This window comes from Hypomesus nipponensis, chromosome 15 (assembly GCF_054491055.1).
Source record: "Hypomesus nipponensis isolate SF chromosome 15, ASM5449105v1, whole genome shotgun sequence".
In the NCBI taxonomy this organism is placed as follows: Eukaryota; Metazoa; Chordata; class Actinopteri; order Osmeriformes; family Osmeridae; genus Hypomesus; species Hypomesus nipponensis.
Genome location: NC_140375.1, coordinates 11,954,376 through 11,980,381, shown reverse-complemented (window position 1 = coordinate 11,980,381; position 26,006 = coordinate 11,954,376). Strand labels below are relative to the sequence as shown.

Genomic DNA, 26,006 nt, shown 5'->3' with positions numbered 1-26,006 from the left:
TGTGTTGACAGCAGCGATATGGTATTGATTCTTTCGCTGAAGACTGCTGGGGAAACACTTTCTGATAGTAGAGAGAAGGGAGGAAACTCAGAGTATAGCTTTTGGTTCTCTCCATATTGTCACCAAATGTGTCCGATAAATAGACAAGTGGTTATTGTTACAAAGCATGAAAAAAATGGTGAGAAAAAGGCAATACATTGATATCTACAGTATGTTTATAGATACATATACAGTATTACTGTTGGCGAGTCATTATACCTGGAGAAACCTTGTTCTGTCATGTTAAGGTAGGTATTCAGCACCTTAGATCTCTTATCTGGGGAAGCTGGGCACACTGTTTTTAAAAGGCGAATTGTAGAACAGTGTTAAAGGAACAAAGGATGACTCAATAGCCTATTCTAATAGGGTTAGGGAACCGACATAGATTGGTCCTAAAACGGTTACACATTGGCTTTATGTAACAGTTAAAATGTGTTTTTATTAATTGTACTTGAAATAAAGGAGGAAGAGAGTGACAACAATTACTCTACCCAACCTATTTAGAGACCATGAAATAAAAGTCTACACACTATAAAATGGGATCTAGTTAGCGGATACGAAAAGCATTAGCTCAAGTTGGATCGAACCTGAAATGCACTCGCTATGACAGACAGTTTGGAGCTGCAGTAGCATCAGAGGATATATGATAAGTTTGTAATGGGTTATTCATGAGAGAACTATCAACAAGGAATCACAAAATAAGTAGCCATGGCAGAAATAAGGATGCACTGTGGGACATGCCTTTCGCTCGCTAGCTCCCTCTCTGCTACTTCAGCAAATTGGAATGCACCATGGGACAGCAGGGCTGCTTCAGTTGTTTTGAGGCATCCGTCTAGGTAGGTGAACCAATTAGAAATGCAGTCAAATCAAATGAAAGTAGCACAGATAAACCAGGGAAAACACCAAACAAGCCTAGCGGATATTACAGGCTAACCTTGGGGGGAAAGGGAGTGTCAGCTCCTCTGATGTATGGAGGCTGGAGAGAGCTGAGCTTGCTTCAGCTGTGCCTCTCTGAGGAGCCTCCGTGTGTTGAACCCCCCCCCCCCCCCACCTACAGATTGACATCCGCCCCCTCCCCACACACACACGCACACAACCCCCCCCCCCCCCCCCCCCCCCACTGCCCACTCATTTGCACACTTCCCCCACACTGACACACACTCGGCCACGTACGCGCACACACCAGAATGCTGCACTGCCACAACCATGAGTGGAAGTATTAAATGAATAATCACTACGTGCACTTATCCTATGACAGTTCTGCTTCCCGATTCCCCAACACCTCAGGAAGTTCGGACTTGATCTATGACAGGAAAGACAAGTCCCTGCTTGCATTCAAGTCCTCACACAACTGACTCTCGCTTGGCCCCCATTCAAAAACGGTTACGGAAACAACGACATCACCGGCCGTTTGGCTCAATGAATGGAGCCTATTGTGTGCTTGCTGACATGTAATTGGCCTGTTCTTGTTCTGTGTATGATTCATTTTCGTGATCCCACATTGTTTCACAATCAGCGCAGACCTGATGAAAGATGAAGGTAGAGCATGTCAGCGGAAGACGTAAGCCAGTATAATGCCCTGGCCAAAACCTACAAACAGCCGTCTGTGATAAAATAGGGACAGATGGAACAGTAAGCTCCTTCCTCCTCTGTGAGGTTCCATTATTTTACTGCACTACCTCCTCCTGAGGCAGAGTGTCCTTTGTACAGATGTTACAGTTTGGTGGTTAGAGTCCATTTCTGTCGCCTTTCGCATGGTGACCGTGTCCTTGACGTGTAATGGCAGAAGATGGGCCGCTAAGAGTTTGTCTGAGTCGGATGCACCAGCACACACACACAACACACACAGCACACACACACAGCACACGCAGCACACACAGCACAGTCACTCTACGCACACACATACAGCACAGTCACTCTATGCACAGACACACTGCACAGTCACTCTACACACAGACACGCAGCACAGTCACTCTAAGCACAGACACGCAGCAGTCACTCTACGCACAGACACACAGCACAGTCACTCTAAGCACAGACACGCTGCCCCAACCGACCTGCTGCTCCTAATGCACACGGCACAGACAGGCCTGGCGTCCTTAAGGGACACAGACACAACATCACAGCTGGGGTGTTCTTAGCTGGCGGCAGTGCTTATGGGGTTGTAGCCATCCCATATTGGCCATGTTGCGGTTAGGGAAATGTGTAGAAATTATACAGAGGGCTGCCCTGAGAGTAGGCCTGTGGCATAGGACACCACACCCTCCCAACCCAGATCCTCCAACTGGAATAGAAACAAGGGTGGGTGACATCAGCTCGCTGGGTCTGTTTAGCCTGTTCCTTTGCTGGGAACTTTGTCACGTAGAGAAGCTGTTAAACCCGTCCTTAGGCACATGGAGGTTTATGCGCACATCATATTTGTTCAGGGAGTGTTTGTTTACCTTGTGTTTGTATGAGGATCTGTGGTGATGTAGCAGACGGACAGAAGCTGGGAAGGAAGACTTTCACACTACAGCAGCAGCCGAAAAATGATCCTTTGCAGAATCCTGTATTAAATGGGGTCGCACATTTGCCCTTTTCATTGAGAGGCAGGTAGCCTTCTGTGAGGAGTTTTGACCTGTCTGCTTCGTCAGAGTAAAGCATGGTGTGTCTGGTCTGGCTCCTGCAGTGGAAGTGTTCTCATCCACCCCCCCCCCCCATCCCCCCTGCAGCCTCCCTCCACCCTGGCCAAACTCCAGTTTGTTTGTCTGTCTGTGTGTTTTCTATGCCAGTCCCCTTCAGTATTGTATAATGAATTGTATTCACTAGTGGAGATATGGAAACCAGGCCATGGTAAATTACAGGTGTCTGCAGTACTACCCCACTGATAGGGCTGCATCCTGTGTCGACAAGCCCACTGTGTATTGCTTTATTGACCTTTTACGAAGCCAAATCCGCCCCTTCATCCTGTCTCTGAGACACAGAACAAGGAGAGGTGAAAGGGGAGGGACTGAGACATCAACGTTTCCTATGGTGTGTTTTATATGCCCCTCAAGAAACATTTGTAACTGCGCCCTGTCTTTCCTCTTCATACTCTTGTTTTATTTACCTGGATATTGGAGCGAATCCTGTGGTCTGTTGTTTCACTTTTTCACACTGGAGCCACTGCCACATCACAGCGTGACAGCCCCTCTCATCAGCACATCTGCTTTCCGCATCTGGGAAGAAGGTGCCAAAGCTGGGGAACCAGGTGTTCTATGGAACGCAGCCCAAACATGGAGGCAATGCTTCGCTCCACTCCTCTCCTCTTCTCCAGAATGTTGGCATAGTGAATAGCCTGTATAGCCTGTAATTATTTGATCAATACTAAAAGCACCTTGGAGAGGTTTTTCAGGAGGGTAATTGAGGTTTTCAGATTGACAGGTTCCGTTGTTGTTGTTACGTGGTAGACAAAGTTGACAGTAAACTACCTTCCCTGTCCAAACTTATTTGAGAGTATTTTGCCAGTGACTTCCTGGTTGGACATTCCAACGACATTTGCCCAAAACATTGTGTGCTAACTAAGAGTGTAGTATGAACTGAAGACAAAGATCTCTATTGGATCATAAAATGACATATAGAAATTAATAACATTTCTAAAAATTCAAAGTACACACTTTGTGATTGTTCGTAGCTGCCCTTTAATTAACTTAATGAAATCATTGTGCTGTGTTCCCATCTATAAATATACCACATTTTCATGCTGCCATTCCTCAAGGATATTTTCTGCTGCTTTGCTCCCATAATGCAGTTCTAAGCTACGCACTGATGCTTAAATGAAATTGTGATGCACTATGCGCTTCGCTCTCCCTCATCACTGCACTGGGGCAAAACAAGCCTCTCGTCTCCCCCTGATTTGGCACCCCAGCTGTTCTGCTGCACTCTGTCATCCACTTCTCGCCTCTTCTTCTCACACTATACCTTCCTTTGCTTCTCTCTCTCTCTCTCTCTCTCTCTCTCTCTCTCTCTGTCTCGAAGTCACACTCCTTTTCTCTCCCCCTAATTTTTCTTTCACCTCCTCACTTTGTCTGTCTGTCATTCTGTCTCTCTCTCTCTCTCCCAGTTTATTTCGTTCTTTCTCTGTCTTACACATACTGTACATACTCAGTATTTTTTCTCTCTCTCTCCTCTATCAAATATCACACTCTCTTTTTTCCACCCTTTTGCCCACCTTCCCTCCCACTGGGTGTTGGAGCGTGAGGGGTGGGGATGTGTGTCACACTGAGCACACATAGGTCAACAGGCCCAAAGCAAGCCATTGGAACAGCCACACATGGCGAGACGCTGTCACACTTCAATGACAAAAAGACATACCCTTTCCTCACAATGGCTCTTTTTTTATCACCTTGTCTTTCTGTATGAACCTGCTACATCTCAGCTTTCAGTGTGCCATCTTTGCACATTTTGATACCCGCAGGTTACTGGAGCCTGGCTGACTATTTGTCTATTTGTGAGATGGATAATGGATGAAGAGTATGTGTAGTGCCTCTAGACTTAAGAATCTGTGATATATTGCTTAAATTACACACATCTTTCAAGCTCTGTGACATATAACAGAGTTGCGAGTGATAGACAAAGCCCCCTTTTACTGTCACAAAAACAAACCAATTGGAGCCAAATTGACTGTGGTGTTTATGTGTGGTACTAGGTGGGAGACCCGGGATGGCCTGTATTTGGCCGTGTATCGTCCTCTGTTGCTGCTGTCATCAGTTTTCTTGTCATCCCTCATGAGGGGTGAGCCATATGACCTCGGCAGCCGCAGAGAGCAGACTGAATGCTTGGTTCGTACCGCCCTCCATAACAGAGATCTGAGGGTGACCGCAGGCTCAAGGTCAACAAGCAACGGTGTTGTCGGAGGGAGACAGGTTCACACACCTTGGCATGCAAACACTCAGGCCTGCTGGTTTATTCATGTGGGGCATCTATTGACTCATCTGACAACTGGGCCAAAGAGGACATTTAGACACGATGGAGAATTGATGTACCTTCTATTTCAGAAGCATTTTCAACTGACCAAGAGTGCACAGGTGGTCAGTTTCACGTTAACATATTCAAAATAGATGGGAAACTGCTCGGGTCATGTTGAGTGATTTTATGATGTAACGTTTACTCCTTAACAATGAAAATTGGCTTTAGACAAACATGAATGTATTGTTTCTATCTCTCTAAGATAATGCCGTGAAAGACACAGGGGGACAGCTGTATAATCAGCCTATAACATTTTGGCAGGCACTCTTGCTCTCTATTTGTGGAAAAGCGTAATCTAATGCATTTTTTAAAGGTGTCGAGTGGCCTCTAAAATGCACAATTGGCCCATTGATTCGTGGCAGCCCCCAAATGACCCTGTGACGGCTTGTGAGCTTACAGTCGTGTTGGGTCCTGTTTCAATATGTCCGTGGTAGGCAGGCACCGCAGTGGTGTGACATGAGTCTTCTCTCTGACTCACAGCTAACTGATTGAAAACAAAGCTCCGAATAACAACAGCTGGGGCTCAACAGACCATTAGAACACCTACAGGTTGTTGAGAGAACATCCTGGCAACTAGCCTGGCTGCCAGCCTAACATCCCCGCCCACAAAAAAATTTGATCCGGAAGTTGGGTCTGGGATCGCTAGTTTTGGGAAAAAGTATGTCAGAAAAGGAGCTGTTCGGACCAATCAAATTGTCAGGGCGGGCTTTATACAATGATGGACAGATGATCAACAGTAACGTAATCAACCACATCACCACAGAGTGCTTGGGTTGAATTTGTTTTCAACAAACAACATATTACGTTCCTCTGATTGGTTGTTGGTCTATCCAATTTAGCGAAGAGGCGTTTTTTTCCGGGTTCGGTTGAAACACGCCACATACTCTCAGCCCAACGGAATGGTTTCAGACTCATATTCTGACTAGAATTATCATATGATAATTGTCAACGTCAGGCTACCTGACAACAACCTGTGCTTTCTAAATTATGTCTAGAATTGGCTTTACTGTACTTTGGGGAGGAATTAGCTCCTGAGTCCAAGTCCAAAGTACCTCTGGGGTGGCAAAGAAAAGAAGTGCACCTCCCACTCATTCATGTCAAGACTGAGTCATTTGTGAAGCAATTACTCTCAAGCCTGGGATCAGAGCAAACTGTATCAACTCTGAGGGTGTGTCTACCTGATCATGTCTCTGCATGTAGGTGACGTGGTTTATGATCTCTTCTGCGTGTACTGAAGAGTAAACTTCTGGCTCCCAGAGCCCCTTTCACTGACTCTACTTTCAGTCCAAAAAAGAAAAAAGATATCTTTTAGGTGTTCAGTGAAGTGTCACTGGTGCGGCTGATAGAAAGCCTGAGAGCCGTCGGCAGCGAGCAACTATATTTTACGCTCCTCCTTGTTGGCCTGCGTGGCTAAACGCAGCTCAAACAACCTTGAAGTTGTGTCTCGTCACAGTTCATCAGCCAAGCAAAGTCAGGCTGGCTGAGCGGTGGGAAACAGGGGAGCGTCACCTCAGCCTGCCCGGGCCTGCACACCCGGCAGGGGAGTGGCAGCACATTAACAAAGCCCAGACGCCCTGCCTGCCACTGAGAACTGGAGAACCAAGGAGCTGCCCTTCACCCGCCTAATCAGCCAAAGACTAGGGCACAGAACTGGCTGTCCCAGACGCATCCTTCCACAACAGTAACGATAAGGATGCTTGTGCAAAATATCATGCTCCGCGTAGCTGTTTCTGCTTGGCTGGTCTTGGGCATGGAAAGAAGGCATGGCCTTGTCATCTGGCATTCTACTAACTAGGTCACTACAAGGCTCGCTTTAGTGCAGCTGACTGAATTCTGCTTGTAGCTTGGAAATGGGCGCATAAATATTTAACTGTTGTATTTGTTCTATAGTTTTTGCTATACAACAGCAGGATTACAGAAGAAAGAATACATTTGTACTCATTTAAATACATTATATTTTAGATGATACCAGTTACAGTAATATCATTGCCAAAATAACTTTGGGAATATAAAGACAAAGTTAGCTGCAGAACAACATCAATACCACTTCCAGGGAATTATTTCCTTTGATAATTAAATTGCTGGAATTATTACTTTAAATTGGTTGGTAATACTACAATACACTAGTGCATACATTTTTTTTCTGAAATGCTTTACATGGGATATTACGCGTGCTTAGAGATATGCCTTCTAGCGGGCATTTTTCAACACTAAGTGACCAAGAGACAATCAGTAGGAATTGTTACAGCCAGAGCTTAACGATTCCAATGAAATGAACCATTTGCCTCATGAATATTGTAAGTACTATACACCCATTTGGAGAGTAAAGGCAGTGCCATCTAAAGGTAGTTATATGTCAGCATGTTGAGGTGTTGCTGTGTATCCAAAGCCACATAGCAAAGAATATAGACCCCCCAAAAATGCTTTGTTTGTATGTTTGGGGGTTCTGCATACCAATCTCTGTTCCAGCTGCCACATTAGCATCATAAACACATGCACTGGTACTAGAGATGCTGCTCATTAGAATGAGACACCCATCCTTCATGCAAATAACGCTCTCTCCATCACAAACCAACCCATGTTAATGTAGAAGTGGCAGCTCCATGGCAACGCACCAGTGGACTACTTCACTTAAGCAGTGACTTGATTGTATAGACCCAAATAGGTTGCAATCTGTGTGTGACACTGATGAAGAAAAACACAAGGCATGACTTAACAATGCATTTAAGGTGACCATCATTTGGCCCGCAACAGTAACTTATGACATTGGCTTGACTACATGATTTCAATGCAACTTGGATATTGTTAGAGTGCATAGACAGATTAAACATGGGGATGGTTATAGATAGCACTTTGCTTTGGCCCCTACCTCTCTCCTGGCTCAAGGGAGCCTGTTTTTACATCTGTGTAAAAACACTCTGCTAGGAAGCTCTTCTCACTTCTGTTGTGTAGTCAGTCCTTTACACACATCTAAAAGTAGACACGGATGTCATTGCTGTGGTTTAGTTTAGAATAGTCAAAACTCATTGTTGCATTTTTGCATGTGCTTCATTATCAACTGAGTATCTTTTGTTATGTGTAGACTGAACCAAGGTCTTCTTATATGGAGGAAGCTGAAGTACAATACGCCTCTGTGCTCCAGCTCTGAATCATATCACAACACACCGGTTAGACCGCAGCATTGTGTGGGAGAGAGTGTTAGAACCTGTGAAATAAGAGATTTTTGTGGGATGCTTGCACTGTGTGGGGCAGAACATGCTTAGAGGGATTTTCAGTGAATCTCATCCTTCACTAGTCTTATCCAACCCGTACAAACCACAGGATTTTGTATTCTTTTTTTTCAAACAGATGAATGTTAGATAAGATGTCAAAGGAGAGATGAGCTTCTGTAAGATACGTGGGACTCTGAGTGTTGGGGTCACAGAAATGAAGTCAGTATAGATATCTGCAGAATTGGGTGGTATCTCCACTATCAACCAACTCTAGCAGAGCTAAATTGAAATGTCCATTCTTGGATTAGGACACCAACGAGTTTGATAGAATAGCACCAGCTGTGGCAAAGGGACCCCCCCCCCCCCCCCCGCCGCCTAACCCCCTTAAAAACAAGTAAGAAAAACAGACCAACTTTTGCATTGCGGGTGGATGTTTTACAAGGGATGGCAAACTCAGATTTTTCGTATTGTTTTTACTTTTGGAAAGATTGTCTGAACTTCACATGAATCATATATTGATTCTTTGAATCAGATCTTGAATTCCAGTTTTTTGTCCACAAGCAAATGTTTAGGAAGCTGCCAGCCGTAAATAAATGCATTGTAGCAAGCTCAATAACAGATCTCAGAGTAACACCATAACAAGTTTCAGAACAATATGCTATGATGTGCTATAATGCATGCTGTGCTAGGTTAGCTAATTTTCCAAGTAAACCCTAAGCTCTCCTATTTTGATCCACTCTATCCAATTCCTGTTGGAAGCCTGCCTGTATGGAATTAGACTGTCTACCAACATGTATACTTAGCAGCAGAGGGAAAGGAGAAGTAAAAAGAGGAAACGTTCCCAGGTGAAAGGCTGTTTTGCAAGCCAAAGCAGGGCTGTCAGCTGGGAGAGTGTATGGAGCCTTAATGGAGCCATTGATCCAGCACGCATGGAGGACACACCCAGCAGGGGCCGGCTCACAGTCAGGAGACAGGTGTTCGCTCGATAGCTGTCCCACTTCTCTGACCTTAAAGCTTTTAATCAGCTCTGCCCGGGAGCTTGTCAATCCTGTCAAACGATGAACAGCCCAGACTAGGCGCAGGCAGGAAGGACAACGCTTAAAGCTGGAGCTCCAAAACAACCCTCTGAAATGTTGGGGGAAGTGCAGTTAGCAAGCTATTTGGTCTGGGCTCCCATGGGTGAGGCCTTGTGTGTCTCTGAGCTGGTCATGCAGTCAGTTCACAGCCTGTGTCAGCAGACTTTGAATATGGTTCATATCAGAGAGAAGGTGTGCGTGTGAAATATTTCGTTCGGGGTAGGAGTTTGTTTGTTGAGTGGAAAGCTGGAGGTTGAGTCCCGTATCATGAACAACTCTTTGAGAGATCCTGTCATCCTTGGAGACAGTTCTCTACCCTGATGGCAAGCCTAGCATTCTAATCGCCCTCTCCCCTGGTAAACCAAGCCTCTCCATTCGCTGCACAGTGAAGTGAATGACAGTAATTTCAATATGGCATAATTGAGTTGTTGAATCTCCCTGTGACTCCTTTCTCACTTACACTAGTCTCTGATCAATAGTAACACACTATCATGATTTGTCAGCTGTATTTATTTTTATATTTTTCTTCTTTTTTCTCATCAAAGCCTACCAGCCAAAACACATTCTAATCTCATCGGCTCATTTCACCCTGTTTGAGATATACCACCTGATGGAGGACTCAAGTCGTTGTTATTATGCATCCCGTGAGTCCAGATAGATGCAGTTTGAAGTTTAGCTACAGAAAATCTTAAATATGGGAGGTAATTACAATATAGCGTTGATGGCGGTTAATGGCCAAGCTGTTGGCAGACCCATGGCTTCACTGGAATTACCATAAAATCCTCAATTATCTACAGCAATAGACATCTGTAAGTCTTTTCTCTCCTGTGCATTGCATAAGCACAATTCATTGCAGATTCTAGACTGCATGGAAACTTTGTGATCATTTTCATGGTTAAAGTGGTAAATTGAATGGTTTATACATCAGCATGTACCATGTACCCAAGAGTGCTTTTTTGCTTTTAGTTGAAGGCTGTCTAGGCTGAACATGGTGAGGCCCTCGACTTGATTTTCAACATTGGCTCTGTAAAGCTATGGGGTTCATTTCCTGGCGTTTCCATACACCCATGAACCCACAGCCCACCCAGCCAGCTGTGTTCAGACTACATGAAGAGAAAAAACAAGTCAATTACCTCATGATTTGGTGTGAAAGAGTACCAAAATGCGAAAGACCTTCTCTCTCTGTTGTACAATCATTTTGAAGTGCTAGGCTACTGGGTTCAGTGGTTTTTATCTTTTGTATTCGAAGTCAACATTAGAATTCCCTTCTACTGATGGTGTTTTATGTCAGTACACATTGTACGACATCTAAAGACCAGCAGAGACTGGTGTAACCCCACACCACCCTTCTCGTTTTTCAGTTTCCCCCTTTCCCCTTTCCCCTGGCACTGGCTTTGTTGTTCCCTGCCTATGTCTCCCTTGTCACTTAATTGAAAGGCCTGTTGCTGAATACCATACGTCAGGTCAAATGCTGACATTTCTGACTGGTTAACAGTTTATCCATTTTATTACAACAACAATGTTCCACTTAGTAGAACAACTGTGCCCAGAAACATTTGCAAAGCCAAATTGGGATATCATCCCTGTCTTAATTGCCTGGTCTAACTCGATCAGAGTTGCTGTAGTATTTACACTTGTGAGTCTTTGATCATACAATGCATTCAGCACTGTACCAGGTACTATATAAAAAAAATACCCTTGCTATACAGAATGATTTGATCTGATCTGAAGGATTTCTATATCACAAGATACGTGTGAGATGATGCCTCACATCTCGTAGCAGGATGTAGAAGAGAGCGGGCGAGTGAGTGTGTGGACAGTGTGTTGAAGTTCAGTGAGTGGTGGGAAAGTCAATACTTGATCACAGCTGGGGAGCACATGCCTCAGAGTGAGTTCAGTCCTGAGATGTGGAGAGCATTCCTATGGTTGTGTGTGGAACATGGAGCATTACCCGAATCCCCTTGGAAAGATCTCCTGTGGTCATGGTTAAGGAAATGGTTCAGCTCTGGTCTGGGAGTCCTGCCTAGAACCACTGGATTTTGTAGAGCTTTATGATCAAAAAGTATGCAAAGGGAAAGGGGGGTGCCTGGGTCCATGTGCTTCTTTAAAACACTCTAAAATCCCTTGTGAAGTCATGCCCCTAGGGGGTGTTCATTTCCATAGGGTCTCGCTAGCATACATTTTCTCTGGTAGATAAAGTCATCTGTTATGTGTAACGTCTTAGTTCAGTCATTGAACATCCCACAGTCTCTGGCTCTACCCTTTGAAAGTACAGCTGTTGTCGTGGGTTCTTTGCAGCACCACTGAGTAATGTCATTGATGAATTTGTTGTTAAAATGTGTTTATTGGTGTGATTACTACTACTTACTGACTACACTAGCATTAATTTTGACTTAGTAGTATTAGTCTGACATATTAAGCTTGAACCAAGATAAGTTATAACTGGGCATTGGCAAAATTGGCAGAATACCCAGTTGGATTGATCTTCATTCAATCAGAAAATCAACATATGTTAGACATACGTTTTTCAGACCAACTATCAGGATATTAGTCTGTAGTAATAGGTCAGTTGAAGAAAAAGATGCTCATCTATAAGAGAGGATTGAAACCGAATTCAAGCTCAACAATCGGTCTGGTTTAACAGGCTACTTGAATGGCCCTGTTGGTTTACAGATGGCTTGGCTCGCTCTCGCTGAGATCTACGGCAGCAGGATGACATTTGTCAAGGTCCCCTGTGGATGACTAGTCCGACACATACTAAGTGCGCCTGTTAATTGATAGCAGCAGACGGGGTCTTCAGCCCACTGCCCACTCCAACTGGAGTGTGAATTCCCACTCCTACATGTTAATGGCTCTGATGGAATAAATGGTCTGCCCCAGCTCGTCACTCTGTAGAGGAAGAACAACATTACATGCTAAGCCAACAAGCAAAGTTGTGTGCTCAGTGCCCCCGACTGTCCTGTTTACGTCCCAAGAACCATTAAAGATGCACTTTGATGACAGCGAGCTCTTCTAATTTTTCCTCACACATCTTTAATAATGCATGAGTTCGCACGGCATGACTTTCTTTCAAGAAATCTATGGAGGCCGCCCCCATTATAACACACCGTGGAGAGTCTTGAAATATCACAAGTGACTCTGATCAAATATTGATTGAATTTGTAACTTTTTCCACTGCTGTTATACACTTGTGGCCTTGCAAGAGTATTTCTTACTATTGTGAAGGGGGTGACCTCTCTCTCTCTTGGGTACTCATAGGGTGTAGACCTAAGGTGGTCTTTGTAAAGAGAGAAAGGGGAATTGATAGATCATTTGCTCAGCCAGGAAAGGTCATGCTGCCATGGGTCAGGTGTCTGAAAAAAGGCATTTTGAGCTTGTGCTGTGCATTCCCAAAGGTTAGGTTGCATGTGTTATATGGATTTACATCACATGCAATATCAATAAGTTATGAATTTGTATTGACTTTCGAAGGTCAGCAATTGGTGTTATTTGTGCTAAATGTATATTATTAGTTATATTTTTTGCTCAATGTATTGCTGACTTGCTCACAATTTTACATGGAAATGTGACATTTGTACTTTTTGCTAGACTTATCTTTACTTTTGGACAATAGAACAGATGGTGTGGGGAAAGGATTTATCATGCATGGTTGTCCATGGCCGGCCTCTTTCTCAGCACTTTTTGGCATGACTTTTTGTACATTTCATGCTGGATTTGCTGAATGTGCGTCAAAGTGCAAGGTGTAGGGAGGCTGCTTGCTCAGGAGTAGGTCTAGGTGTCACTGAACATTCGTTTGCAAGCCATGCTTCATGTTAATCCTGAATAACGTAAATATGCAGGTCTATGGAGATTCTGAATAGAGTTTTGTAGGGCACTATGTCAATAAATATCCAAGTCCAATTCCCATTCCAATTGGGTTATCATGGAGTCATCATCAACATGCTGTGTCATCTGTTGGTGTAAGTTTCAGACAGGCTAGAAGTTCATTCAGTTTTGCTTTCAAACTTTTTTTAAGCACTTTAAGCTTGCCTAATCATGCCTGTGCAAGTAATACAGGCCATCTTGTGTATGAGGAGATATTTATGGTTTTGCTGCCTAGACGTGCTTTCATCTTGCTCTAATACTGATCTGTCCACATGAGGTGTGCTCCCTGCATCAGACCCAACCCACAGGGCCTCCTATACTTTAATATCCTAAGTGCTGTAAGCTGGTCACTACGCCTGACCCTTTGCTTGTCGCTCTTACTGCTCCTACCCCCTCCATGCCAAATCACTTCTGAAAATCCTCTACAACACATTTATATAACCACTTTAGCTGCTACCTGATGGATAAATAGGCTATATGCTCCCTCCAGGGTCCGTCCAGTCCCGGCTCCGAATGCATCAGTCTGTATCATACCTATGACCTTTTTTTATTGGTCAGAACATTTTCTTATTAAGATGTTCAACAGCTGCCCCAAATTAAAAGCCTGAGGACACATTAGCATTATTGAAAATAACCAGCCCTCATCACTATGTAATAGCACTCAACATTAGAGGATGATGTGCTTTGCCCGCCGAAAATTTATTTTAAAAAAATCTGGACTTTTCCACTTGGCTTTAGCGGAAACAAATGTTTTTACAGCAGTGATATTTTCATACCTTTTCTCAGTGCAGTCAATTTCCAGATACTGCAAGGTTTGAAAGTATTGAAAAAAGCTCTCAGTTTACCTCTCAGTTTCTGTTCATGTAATCATTGACCATTTGGAGGTTGTTGACTCTCGCTTCCTCCCCCCTGTTTTGCCTGCACTTTTGGTGACAGTTGTCCCCTTATTCTGTTATCTCGTATCGGGGGTGATGTCATTCAGCCATTTGGTCAGGTAACGTCAACATTGTTTATTTTTGTTTCAGTACCGAAACTGCAGTGGCCTTGTTTAGAGAAAGCTAAAGGGCAAGAGAAAGAGAAAGAGCAAGAGAGTACAAGTGAGGCACAAAAGGGAAGGCAGGTTTGTGATACTGTCTTTACACTTGATACTAGAGACTCCCAGGCAAAACGTTATTTTTGGCACAGCAGCATTTGGCTTTTCCAAGGTCATAGAAGAGCCAAATTCCAGATTACTGTTACATATTTAAATACTTTCAACATTAAGAATCCTGGCTGAAAATGTGCTGAATTGTCTAGAATGTTGAAAACACAGGGAGAAACACGTCTAAAGCTGTGATGATGCTAATTGAAACGTATCACTTCTAAATGCTTCAAGATGGAGGTCTGTTGCGTCCAGTGGCAAAAGCAATGATTCGTTTGTAGGCAGATTGTAGGCAGTGTGATGCATCCCCTTGACATTTAAAACGCCTTCCAGCTGCTTGGGCTGTTGTAGGCTCGTGCTCTTTGCTCGGGTTGCATCAGATAGTCGTGTGGGCGGGGATCTGTACGCATGAGGTGAGAGATGCGAGCATATGGTTGACTGGCTAAGGTTCTGCTCTATGAGCCTGAAGGTTGTAATTCCATATCCCTTGTGGGTAGCCTACTACATCTCTGTCTTAGAGCTGGGTCATTCACATTCTCCTATCACATATTTAAAACAACTCACTAGCTGAACATTTTGAGGTTTTCCCACAATCCCTACACTTTTGCTACCCTGAAAAGGGAAGTACGTTCATGGAATAAATATTCGGGATAATGTTTTACATTTACAGTACAGAAGCTGTTACATGGTGCTTCATCAACGGGTATATTGTGTAATACAAAAGAGCATTTTAAATTCAAACTAGAGGGTTTTTTTGGGTGCGGAGGAGGAAATTACAAGCGGAGCTGCTAACCATCTGTTGCAGTAAGGGGTATTGCTGCTGCGTTGAGTGTTTACTCAGGGAGACACGGAGGGCAATGGAAGCTGGTGAAGATGGTTGACAATTGTTTACCCAAGAGACCAGGCACTATCAATACTCTTAGCTCTAGATTTACACAAAACCTCCCTCAAACACCCACCACACCCCATACAAACATGGAACCATAAAGAAACAAAACAATAGACTAGCTTTCTCTTAGGTAATAAACCTTTTTAGGCAGGACCAAACACTCTTTTTTTCCGACAGTCAGTCATACCATTTGATTATCTGGGCACAATGGCTTTCAGTTCCTAATTGGTTTCCTAACGATTCATTCTTTGATTAATTAATGGGGTGGGCAGTGTGCCACTGTTTTCCCAGAACAGGGAAATGTGTCTTAGCATTCTGGACTAACACAGGAGAAAAGCTGCTTCGATTGAGAGACAGAGCCTATTGGGAGAGAATGGTCACTGTGTGTGTGTGTGTATGCTTGCATGTATGTGTGTTTGTTGGATCCAATGTTTTCGATGCAAACTCCCCTGAAATGCCCATGCGTCCCTGTGAATAGGACAAGGCCCTGTGTCATTGCCGTGGGAACTGGGGCTGGTTTAAACAGCTATTATCTACTGTGGCGCAGGCAATGCCGCCCCCGGTGCCGTCCCACTAATGCACCGATGCCAGTACAGTACCGTCACGGAAGCTTGGATCAAGACAATAAGACGTCTGCTCTGGAGGGTCTGGGTGGGGGAAAAGGCCTTCCAAATGGCCCTCCAATAATGCTCAATGAACATTACAAATATAGTTTGGGTGTGATGAGTTAAATGACATAGAGCTCTAAAACTGAATCAGGCCCCATGTTCATAGATAAAGAAAGGAACAGATCCTTGTGTGTAGCCTAAGCTGTTTTTTCAGAGACAGTTGGTCGCTGGTCAACTGAGCTGCACAAAGAAAACAGTCCTACATATCCAGCACAGACAATTATGCAAGAGCACACAGTTTTTTTCCTCTGAATTTCCCTTACACTGTACAACTGTTAAATGTCTCAATGTGTAGTATTATGTTAGGAAATCGGCTCAAATGGACTCGTACATTGTAGATTGCATCAATGTTGCCTTGTACAAATATTTTGTGCATGCAGTGTGAATCTCTTTGTTAGACTCTGGTATTTCAAATCCCAAAAGGATGAGGATGAGTTTTAATCAATGTTATTAAATTCCATTCAATCACCTTCTGGAAAGAAGATCTTGTAGCAGGATTAAAACTTTGCATAATTCCTGTCCACCACACAAGGTCATTTAACTATTCTAAAGCTACTGCCGCATTGAGTTTTCAGTGTGCACGGCCAAAGAAACAATATGCAGACATCATAGGGTACATGTTTTCCCCTTGTTGCCTTAGAGCCTCAGTCTGGCTACAGTCAAATTGTTCATAGAACAGTGCTGTTAAGGGGGCCCTCCCTGTCCCGGTGTTACTGTCTAAGAGCAGGTCCTTGTTGCCAGACGGTTGAGCAGCTGTTTTATTGGTGACCCCACAACCTCTGCTCACCCCCCTATCCCTCCCCGATCTCAGTCAGCTCACCTGGCATGAATCAGATCACTCTGCCATTCCTCTCCCTGCTCGGGGATGTTGTTGCTTTTTTTGTTCATCCGTCATTTTTGTTTCTCTAAGAAATAGAACTCCCTTTTCATCCCACAGGCATCCCTCTGTTGGTGCCCGTCCTGCCACCCCCAACCCAGCCCCTCCCCCACCTGACTGTCCCCCTGCTACTCAACCTTGTCTGTTAAAGAACAAAGCTGCAGGCGACCAGCCCCTAGAGCCCCACCTACCTGCAGACATGCCTCACTGCTTCCCACTATCCGGAATTTCTCTCTCTCTCTCTCTCTCTCTCTCTCTCTCTCTCTCTCTCTCTCTCTCTCTCTCTCTCTCTAAGTAGCTGTTATTTTCAATGCTTGCTCTCTACCTCTATGCCTCTCTCTCGATAGCCTTCTCAGCTCTTTCTCTTTCTCTGCCTCTTCTCTGCACAGCCCTGGCTCTCTTTCTCTCTTTCGCTCTCTCTCTTTTCCTTTTTGTCTTTCTTTCTGCCGCACAGCAGCACCATGGTGTAGGCTCTAATTACAGCTCCTCTTCCGCACTCTGCCAAAGACCCCTCTGGTCCTCCAGTGGAGGAGGGGGCCCCCGGAGGCCCCTAGTCCTTCGCAGAGTGGCTCAGGGGCTGTGGCTGTGTAATTACGCCGTTCCTCCTGGCCTTCATCTGCGTGGGCTTCTGTTTATTTGCTGCATTTTGAGAGGGGACCACCAGGCCCAGTGCAGTAATAGAAGGGAGGGGGAGGAGGAGGAGGAGGAGGAGGAGGAGGAAGAGGACAGTCGCTCCCGTTTTCAACCCCTGACAAAATAGTTTTCAAGAGTACTGGAGTTATATATTTATGAGTTTCCCTCCCTTTCCCCCGCACCCCTTCACTTCATCTGTAGAGACAATACTAACCACTGTTGGCACGCACTAAATTGTATTGGTATTTCAAAAAAGGCATCGCCTATATTTCCCAACGCCATAACTGGTAATCTACACGGTAATACACTGAACTAAACTACAGCCCTGGGGTGCACAAGGACACAGGTGTTTCTCAAGGTACGGATGACGAGGTTGCGAGTGCTTCCTGTCAAACTACATTAGTCCATCAATCTCTCATCTCCAATTCCCTGAAGTGATTTTGAATCTCTATAGTGAATGTCTTGTTGATGTGGTCTGAGAGGAATGGAAGAAGATGTGCTCAGTCCCTTAAAAAAGAATGGCCCTTTTGTATCCCTCTCCGCTCACTGTAAAATACTGCACTTGAATGATGTGGTATTCAATGTAAGAAGCAGATGACCTATGTGGCTGCCCTTGTTCAAGAAAAAAAAAACATGTTAAGCAGTTCATCCAAGGCCCAAGCCAAACACTTATTCATTCTATTTAGTTTAAGCAGACACAGACACCCCCTCGCTCAGCCATGGGTACAGTATGCTGTATGCTGAGTGCGCTGGATGAACTACAATGAGTTTCTGGCTGCTAGCTGTAGGATCAGATTCTGTATTCATTCAGTGACTCCATAGACGCAGGCCTCTCAGATCCTCTTACACATTTTAAAGACTGCCTGGGAGATTTATCTACAGCTATTATCCATGGGCGAGCCGCTGTTGCTCATTGTGAAGAAGTTGCTGCGAGGAGGATACATGTGCTAACACCACAACCCTGTACCCATCAGGGGCAGGAGTAGATTTCCACTCTGTTTTCAGCATCATTCAGTTGTTAGTTTTTTACGAGTCCAACATGATTAACCCAGGCTTTCTTCCTGTGGGTTGGAGCTTCTCAGTGGGAGATAATTATAGTGTTGGCTGCCCGTGAATGTAAGCACAGAGAGAAATCAGACATCACCTGGAGAGGGGCATGAATCTACTTGAAATAACACCAATGTGTCAAAGACAACAGGACACAGGCGCCCCTAGATCCACCCAGAGCCACATCTGTCCTCTGCCTTTCAGGCTGAACTGGGGGGAGGTCGGAGGGAATCGGGGTTGTTCTGGGACAGGAAGGGGGGGGGGGGGGGGGACCTGGGCGTCGGCACCCAGGTGGGCCGGACGTGAAGAGGGGGGATAGGGAAGGAGGGATCTGGCAGTAGAAGTGACAGCGGTTTTAAGGCTTTTATCAGGAAACTGGTGCATGTGCCATTCCCCAGGTGACACAAGTACTGGCTAGGAGAGAGGGAGCGGGAGAAGCGGGGTGAGTTTGACTCCGAGCCAGAAACGCCGTAAGCGACTTGAAACGCGGTGAAGTTTGCACGAGGCGCCACCTCTCTAATTGACCTTTTTTTGTGACTCACAGCGACGATGAAGAGGCAGAGAACCCTTCCATTTGCTAATTGCTCGCTTTTTATGTAGCTAATGTGTGCGTTCTCATTGTTGGTGCACTCGCACAGGGATACACATTGTGTCTTTTAACAGATGCTTCAGGCGGTCATTGAACTATTTGTGACTGGAAAGTAATTAAAGTTACAATGGGCTGGCCAGGTTGGCGCAGGGTAGGTGGAGGGAGGGTATGGGGCGGGGGACAAAGGGACGACTTGGCTCCAGATCACTGCCCTTGGACTCCTTCATTAGCGATGCATTGGTTCCCCCTCTCCTCTCCTTTCTCTTCCCATCTCATCAGAAGCAGTTCCCTGGTAAAGAAATGGGAGGAGGGGAGAGATGTGCCTGTTATGTTAATTCCATCTCTCAGGCCTGCGACAAACCTAACTCACCGTACTGACTACAGAGTCTCAGTGAAGGGATGGTTGCGGGTGGTTGGGTGTTATCATGTGATTAAGTATGAGTGAGTGTGTATGGGTGCGTGTGTGCACTGCCTAGCAGGGTGAATGGACTTGCTGACTTGCAGTGCATGTCGCGGGTATTGAATGCAGTGTTTTGTTTGGCCCTGCTTTCCTGTTAATAGTAATGAAATTGTTTTTTTTCCTCTCGCTCTTTGTTTGTTTCAGAGGGCCATGGGCAGATGGTACAGATGGACTCTATTAAGTCAGGCTTCGTCGGCTCTCAGGTGGAGCTGCGCTGCATCTTCGTCAACAGTAACCCGCCGGTGAAGATCTCCCAGGTCACCTGGCAGAAGTTCCTCAACGGCACCAAGCAGAACGTGGCCATCGCCAACCCCGCCCTGGGAGTGTCTGTCCTGCCACCTTTCAAGGAGCGGGTCGCCTTCAAGCAGGCCGCCGTCCGACACCGCACGCCCTCTCTGGAGGACACCACCATCGTGTTCAGCAGCCTGCGGCTGTCCGACGAGGCTGCATACATCTGCGAGTATACGACCTTCCCTGCTGGCAACCGCGAGAACATGGTCAACCTCACGGTGTACGGTAAGCCTCACCAACAAGTAGCTATGCCACAGTGCCACACTTACGGATTGTTTTCTTGAGTTGCATTGCAGTATCTACTTAAGATGGAGTGACTTGAAATCCTACACTGTAGTACTACTATATCAAGGTCCTAAGGTCGTTAGCGCAGTGACACAATATCTTTACTGCTCAGTAGGATGGCATTTTAAAAAGGTCATTTATTAGGGGGGGTGTACAGTACAGTGAACAATAACATGGCAAAAATAAATGACTTTGACCTTAATCATTCAATTGTGGGGGGTCAACGAAAGCTTCCTGTAATTGGCTCTGAACACGTATTACTGTACTCTCTACATCATTGTTTCTTAGTTTGCTTTATGTGTTGGCAATTTCATGAAAACATTTACACAGTAAGACCTCGGGGACCCCAGACATCACTGAACTTAGGGAACGTCCTTTCCTTTGCTCCTAGAGCGAATCATTAAAAGGATAGAGGTGCTACAAAAACATAAATCAATAAAGCACCATCTCTTGATGGTGTGTGTTTGCTGGCAATGGAGTGTAATAATCTCATGGGCGGGGGGAGCAGAAGTGTTCTTTATCTCACAGAGAGGCAGCTTTGAAAAGGTTATATGCTGACTCTGATTAGAGATCTAATTAGAAATAGAGTGTTGGTTTGTTTTCCATTAAGCCCCAGCAAAGGAAAAGCACTTGGCTTAAGTAGTCCCTGTTGCCAGCGTGTCTTGTCAACTCCAAGCCCCCCATTTTGTGTCAGTGAGCCTCCTAGTCCCTTTGAGGCCTTTTTGCGGCTCACTGGTTGCCAAAACCTGTATAGATAACTGACTGACAGAGCTCAAAGAGGCTCTTCATGTCCTATCTGCAGCTCCCACAAACCTGCTATTCATATCTACTTACAGTTGTGCATTTGCTCTTGTTCGAGCCTGCCTTTTGATGTTGCTTGGGTAAATTGCTAATTGGCAGCTCACAAAGGATTTGAATTGGATGACTTTGAAAATGGCGCCTGCATCTGTTAGATTTTTCTGTTGTTGCTTTGAGCCATAGAAAGCACAAAAAAAATGAAATATTGATTTCAATCACTGCAAACTGTTTTCATCTTACCTCTCTTTAAACCTTTAATTTCAAATGACTCTTACACTAAATCTAAATTCTGACGATAGGGGAAGAGCAGATAATTATAAAGTAAAATGTCCTTCATATTGTTCAAATCTTCATAGACATGATTAGTATTTCTTGATAAAGGACAGAGGTTGGAGCATTAAAATAAAACAATTAAAACATGTAAATATAAATGAATCTCTCACTATGTCCTTCAATCTCTCTTTTTCTCTCTTCCTCTCGCCACAGCTCGACCTGTGACACGTATGACGCTGACCACGCCTACCATTGTGGCCCGAGCCCAGAAGCGAAAGATGACAGTGGCCACCTGTCTGTCAGCCAATGGCAAACCTCCGAGTGTGATCAAGTGGGAGACGAGGTTGAAGGGAGAAGCCACCTTCCAGGAGACCCGGAACCCTAACGGCACTGTGACGGTGCGAAGCAACTATGTGGTGGTGCCCAGCCGTGAGACCCACAAGCAGAAACTCACCTGCGTCGTCACTTACCGCAACGAGAGGATCACAGACAGCGTTGTTCTGAACGTGCAGTGTAAGGCTCTCTCGCATTCTCGCACACTGAGAGGATCTCCCACTGCAGTTTGACCGACGCCAAGTTGATGAACACATTATTTTGCTTTTTGCTCAAGATACAGTACCACTTTAATTAACTATTGAACTATCATTCCTTGAATACAACGGATATGGTTTGTAGTCTGGGAGGCCGAGTGGCTGTCTTGCTAAGAGATGTGTTTCTCCTGTCTTGATAAGAGATGTGTTTCTCCTGTCTTGCTAAGAGATGTGTTTCTCCTCTCTTGCTAAGAGATGTGTTTCTCCTGTCTTGCTAAGAGATGTGTTTCTCCTGTCTTGATAAGAGATGTGTTTCTCCTGTCTTGATAAGAGATGTGTTTCTCCTGTCTTGCTAAGAGATGTGTTTCTCCTGTCTTGCTAAGAGATGTGTTTTTCCTGCAGATGAACCAGAGGTGAAGATTGAGGGCTTTGACGGGAACTGGTACCTGAACCGTCAGGATGTACAGCTGACCTGTAACGCTGATGCCAACCCACCCGTTACCGTGTACCAGTGGAAACTGTGAGTCTCACACACACACTGGCATGCACACACACACATATTGTACACCAACACTCACACACACAAGCACACACACATATGTACATGCACACACACCCACACACTAAAGCTGCATGTTCTCAAACAGCTTGCAGCCCAGAAATTTCAGCTGGTAGTAAACATCACTTCTACTTTGGTTTTCAAGCTACCTCAAATAGAGTGCCCTTTTAGGGGAAATGCTCTCCACATTTTCTCCATTCTTGAAATCCTCAGCTTTCCCATCTCCTGGTTTATTTACAAAATAGGTAATGAAGATAAGCCATGTAGCTGAGGCTGAGTACAATAGACCTATTAAGGCAACTGCAAACAGCTCTATCTGCAAGATGGTCACTGATACCGTGAGACAAATGCAAACAAAACGTAGCCAGACAGCTTTGCTTTTGTGTCTCCTTTTGAAGGGCCACGTACCCCCATGCAGGTGAGGCAGGTTGAGAGGAGATTACTGTTATTGTTCTGTGTGCTTTAGGGGAGTCTGCTGAGGAGGGCTGTAGTTCCCAGCTCAGAGGAGACATTCAGGACTGGGCTGAAGTAGGAGCTATGGACTAAGTCTGCATACCGGAGAGATGACATCAGTGCTTTGCTCCACACAGATGATCAGGGCAAGGAGGGTGGCTGTGTGTGAGGCAGTACAGACTGAACATGTTTTCCGAGCTCCTCGTGGAGATGCACCAAATAACTCTGGGCTTGATTCACTCTGACTAATTGTGTAAAGATTGGCCTTGTGCAAACTGCACGTTCAATGTATCCAGTACGCTGACCTCGTGAAGAACAATTAAATGTGGAAATGTTGGCAGTTACTAATTTGCTTTAACTGTTGTGCCTGTATGCAGTTTTTTCCTGGTTTGTCAGCTATATAAACCTGTTTCCAAAGCCACTTTGATATAGTGGCACTTTCCCAGTATATCACTGTTAAAAATGAAGGAATTATCCACTGAAAATTGAGAGATAAATGTAGCAATTTGTCCTGTAATTGCTTAGTGAAAGTTGGGAAGAGAAACATGTCACTGGACTCCAGCGTGTGTGGATTAATAGTCTATTGTGAACTCCTTGTATTTGCTCTGCAGGCCACTGCTGGGTTTTAATGAGGGAGAGGGGACTTGTCATGGTACAGACTCTTAGGGCAGAAACACTGAAACTCACAAAGCAACAGACACAAGAGAAGGAGGATACGTTGCTATGTTTTCTCATTTTAGGATGGGCAGAGATGGAGAGGATAGTCTAGAGCAGGAGGGAGAGAGAGAGGACGAGGGGAGGATGAGATGGTGATGCAAAACGACGAGGGCAGTGGGTTGACAGATAGGAGGGGACGGCCATTGCCGTCGTGGGAACGAGATGCCAAATCTGTTGTGAAGGCTCCCCTGGGCTTCACTGTGGAGGTCAGAACAAGACTGCCGGAACCACCCGGAACAAGCAGGCCTATGCACAGCATAACTACCTCAACACATAGATACTCACACACATTGGGCCCTATCTTGCACCCAGCGCAATTGACTTAGTCAACGACGCTAGTGTCATTCCTAGTTTGCACTCGACGCAAAGCCGAATTTTCCCTCCACAGAAGCAGGTTGAAATGACTTTGCGCTCCAGTGGGCGGTTCAGCGAAAAAGGAGGCGTGTTCCTGCGCAAAGTTCCCTGGTGCTATTTTGCAGTTTCCGAAAAACAATTCCGCCACTGAACGGGAAAAACGTGGTTAACCCCCCTATTTTGACGATCTGAAACGCAAGTATCAAAACGCAAAGCGCAAGTAACTTTGTGGGCGTGACTTCAGCTTGGTTGTTATTTTGCCGGCGGGATAAATGACTTTGCGCCTGGCGCAAATCTAAAAAGGGTTGGTCTGAAGTAGCTACATTACTAATGGGTGTGGTTTGGGCGTAACGTGCAATAAACCAATCAGAGCATCATCTCACATTCCCTTTAAGAGCAGCGCTTGTTCCATAGCGAATTGCTATTATAACGGCGGATTTGCCAGGCGCACGCCAGCGGTTCACAGCCGAGGAGATCGACGTTGTCGTCAGGGCCGTAAACTATAGAGAAGTGACATTGTATGAGAAAGGCAGAGCAGTTTTCTCATTGCACTGAATTGCCCACTCATGCTACTCATTCAAATTATTATTCTTATTTTTACATGTATATATATATATATTTTTATTGTTATATTTTAAAATTGTTTAGTTCTTAGAATTAGTTTAAGTAATGTACTTAATTTATACCAGCATATGTTTATTGTTTGCACCTTCCTACCACAGCAAATCGCGTATTTGTGTAACATAAGCTTCATGGCGAATAAACCGAATTCTGATTCTGATGGGCATGGGAGAAGAAACCTAACCAAATTAGCTTCGGTTAAACAGTCATGGGAGGAAATTGCCACCGTTGTTACAAATGAAGTTCACATACATAGACATTTCTCATGAAAATCTTTTTATAATCATTGAAGAAATGTAACACGCCATAAATCAAAACAAAGTAACTTAGCTTCGCAGAAAGAAGACCCTGGCCCCGCCAGCAGTGTGCACGGACCAAGCTTGCGCCCTTAAAATAGCATCTGAATATTACGCCATTGACTTTAAACCACGTTTTTCCTGGTCAGTGGCGGAATTGTTTTTCGGAAACTGCAAAATAGCACCAGGGAACGTTTGCGCCGGAACACGCCTCCTTTTTCGCTGAACCGCCCACGGGAGCGCAAAGTCATTTCGACGTGCGTCTGTGGAGGGAAAAGTCGGCTTTGCGTCGAGTGCAAACTAGGAATGACACTCGCGTCGTTGACTAAGTCAATTGCGCTGGGTGCAAGATAGGGCCCTTAAAGTCAATGGCGTAATATTCAGATGCTATTTTAAGGGCGTAAGCTTGGTCCGTGCGCACTGCTGGCGAGGCCAGGGTCTTCTTTCTGCGAAGCTAAGTTACATTGTTTTGATTTATGGCGTGTTACATTTCTTCAATGATTATAAAAAGATTTTCATAAGAAATTTCTATGTATGTGAACTTCATTTGTAACAACGGTGGCAACTTCCTCCCATGACTGTTAAACCGAAGCTAATTTGGTTAGGTTTCTTCTCCCATGCCCATCAGAATTCGGTTTATTTGCCATGAAGCTTATGTTACACAAATACGCGATTTGCTGTGGTAAGAAGGTGCAAACAATAAACATATGCTGTGAACTGCTGGCGTGCGCCTGCCAAATCCGCCGTTATAATAGCAATTCGCCATGGAACAAGCGCTGCTCTTAAAGGGAATGTGAGACGATGCTCTGATTCGTTTTCGTTACGACCAAACCACACCCATTAGTAATGTAGCTACTTCAGACCAACCCTTTTTAGATTTGCGCCAGGCGCAAAGTCATTTATCCCGCCAGCAAAATAACAACCAAGCTGAAGTCACGCCCACAAAGTTACTTGCGCTTTGCGTTTTGATACTTGCGTTTCAGATCGTCAAAATAGGGGGGATTAGTGTTAAGTCAACACACCACCCTTTTCACTCTTTAATTCTGTTAACCACAGTTTCAAATCTGCAGTAGATCCAATGGCTGCATGCAGCAGTCAGGATTTATTTGATATAGTAAGATTGACGATATAAGGCCCGCAAGGCCACCATAATTGGATTGTGACTCCCAGTGTGAGGGGTTCAATAAGGATCCTTTGAACATATATTAAGCTAAAACATATCGTAAACTCAAACGATCCATTGCTATCAAAGATGCTCTGCAACTGTAAATTACAGACTGCTGCTCTCTGCTTTGCCCTAACCCCACTGTAATACAGTCCACTTTCTTACCCGCGGCACTTACTATCC

At 44.9% G+C, this 26,006-nt stretch overlaps 1 protein-coding gene across 2 annotated transcripts in view; it reads left to right on the top strand.

The window, feature by feature from the left end:
• nectin1b (nectin cell adhesion molecule 1b) overlaps positions 1 to 26,006 on the top strand; it is a 103,299-nt gene that overhangs the window by 21,382 nt on the left and 55,911 nt on the right. For both annotated transcript variants that reach the window (XM_084674680.1, XM_084674679.1), the window contains exons 2-4: positions 19,626 to 19,997; positions 21,342 to 21,641; positions 22,061 to 22,178. In XM_084674680.1, the coding sequence (XP_084530806.1) occupies positions 19,626 to 19,997; positions 21,342 to 21,641; positions 22,061 to 22,178 (790 nt within the window). The remainder of the gene's footprint in view (positions 1 to 19,625; positions 19,998 to 21,341; positions 21,642 to 22,060; positions 22,179 to 26,006) is intronic.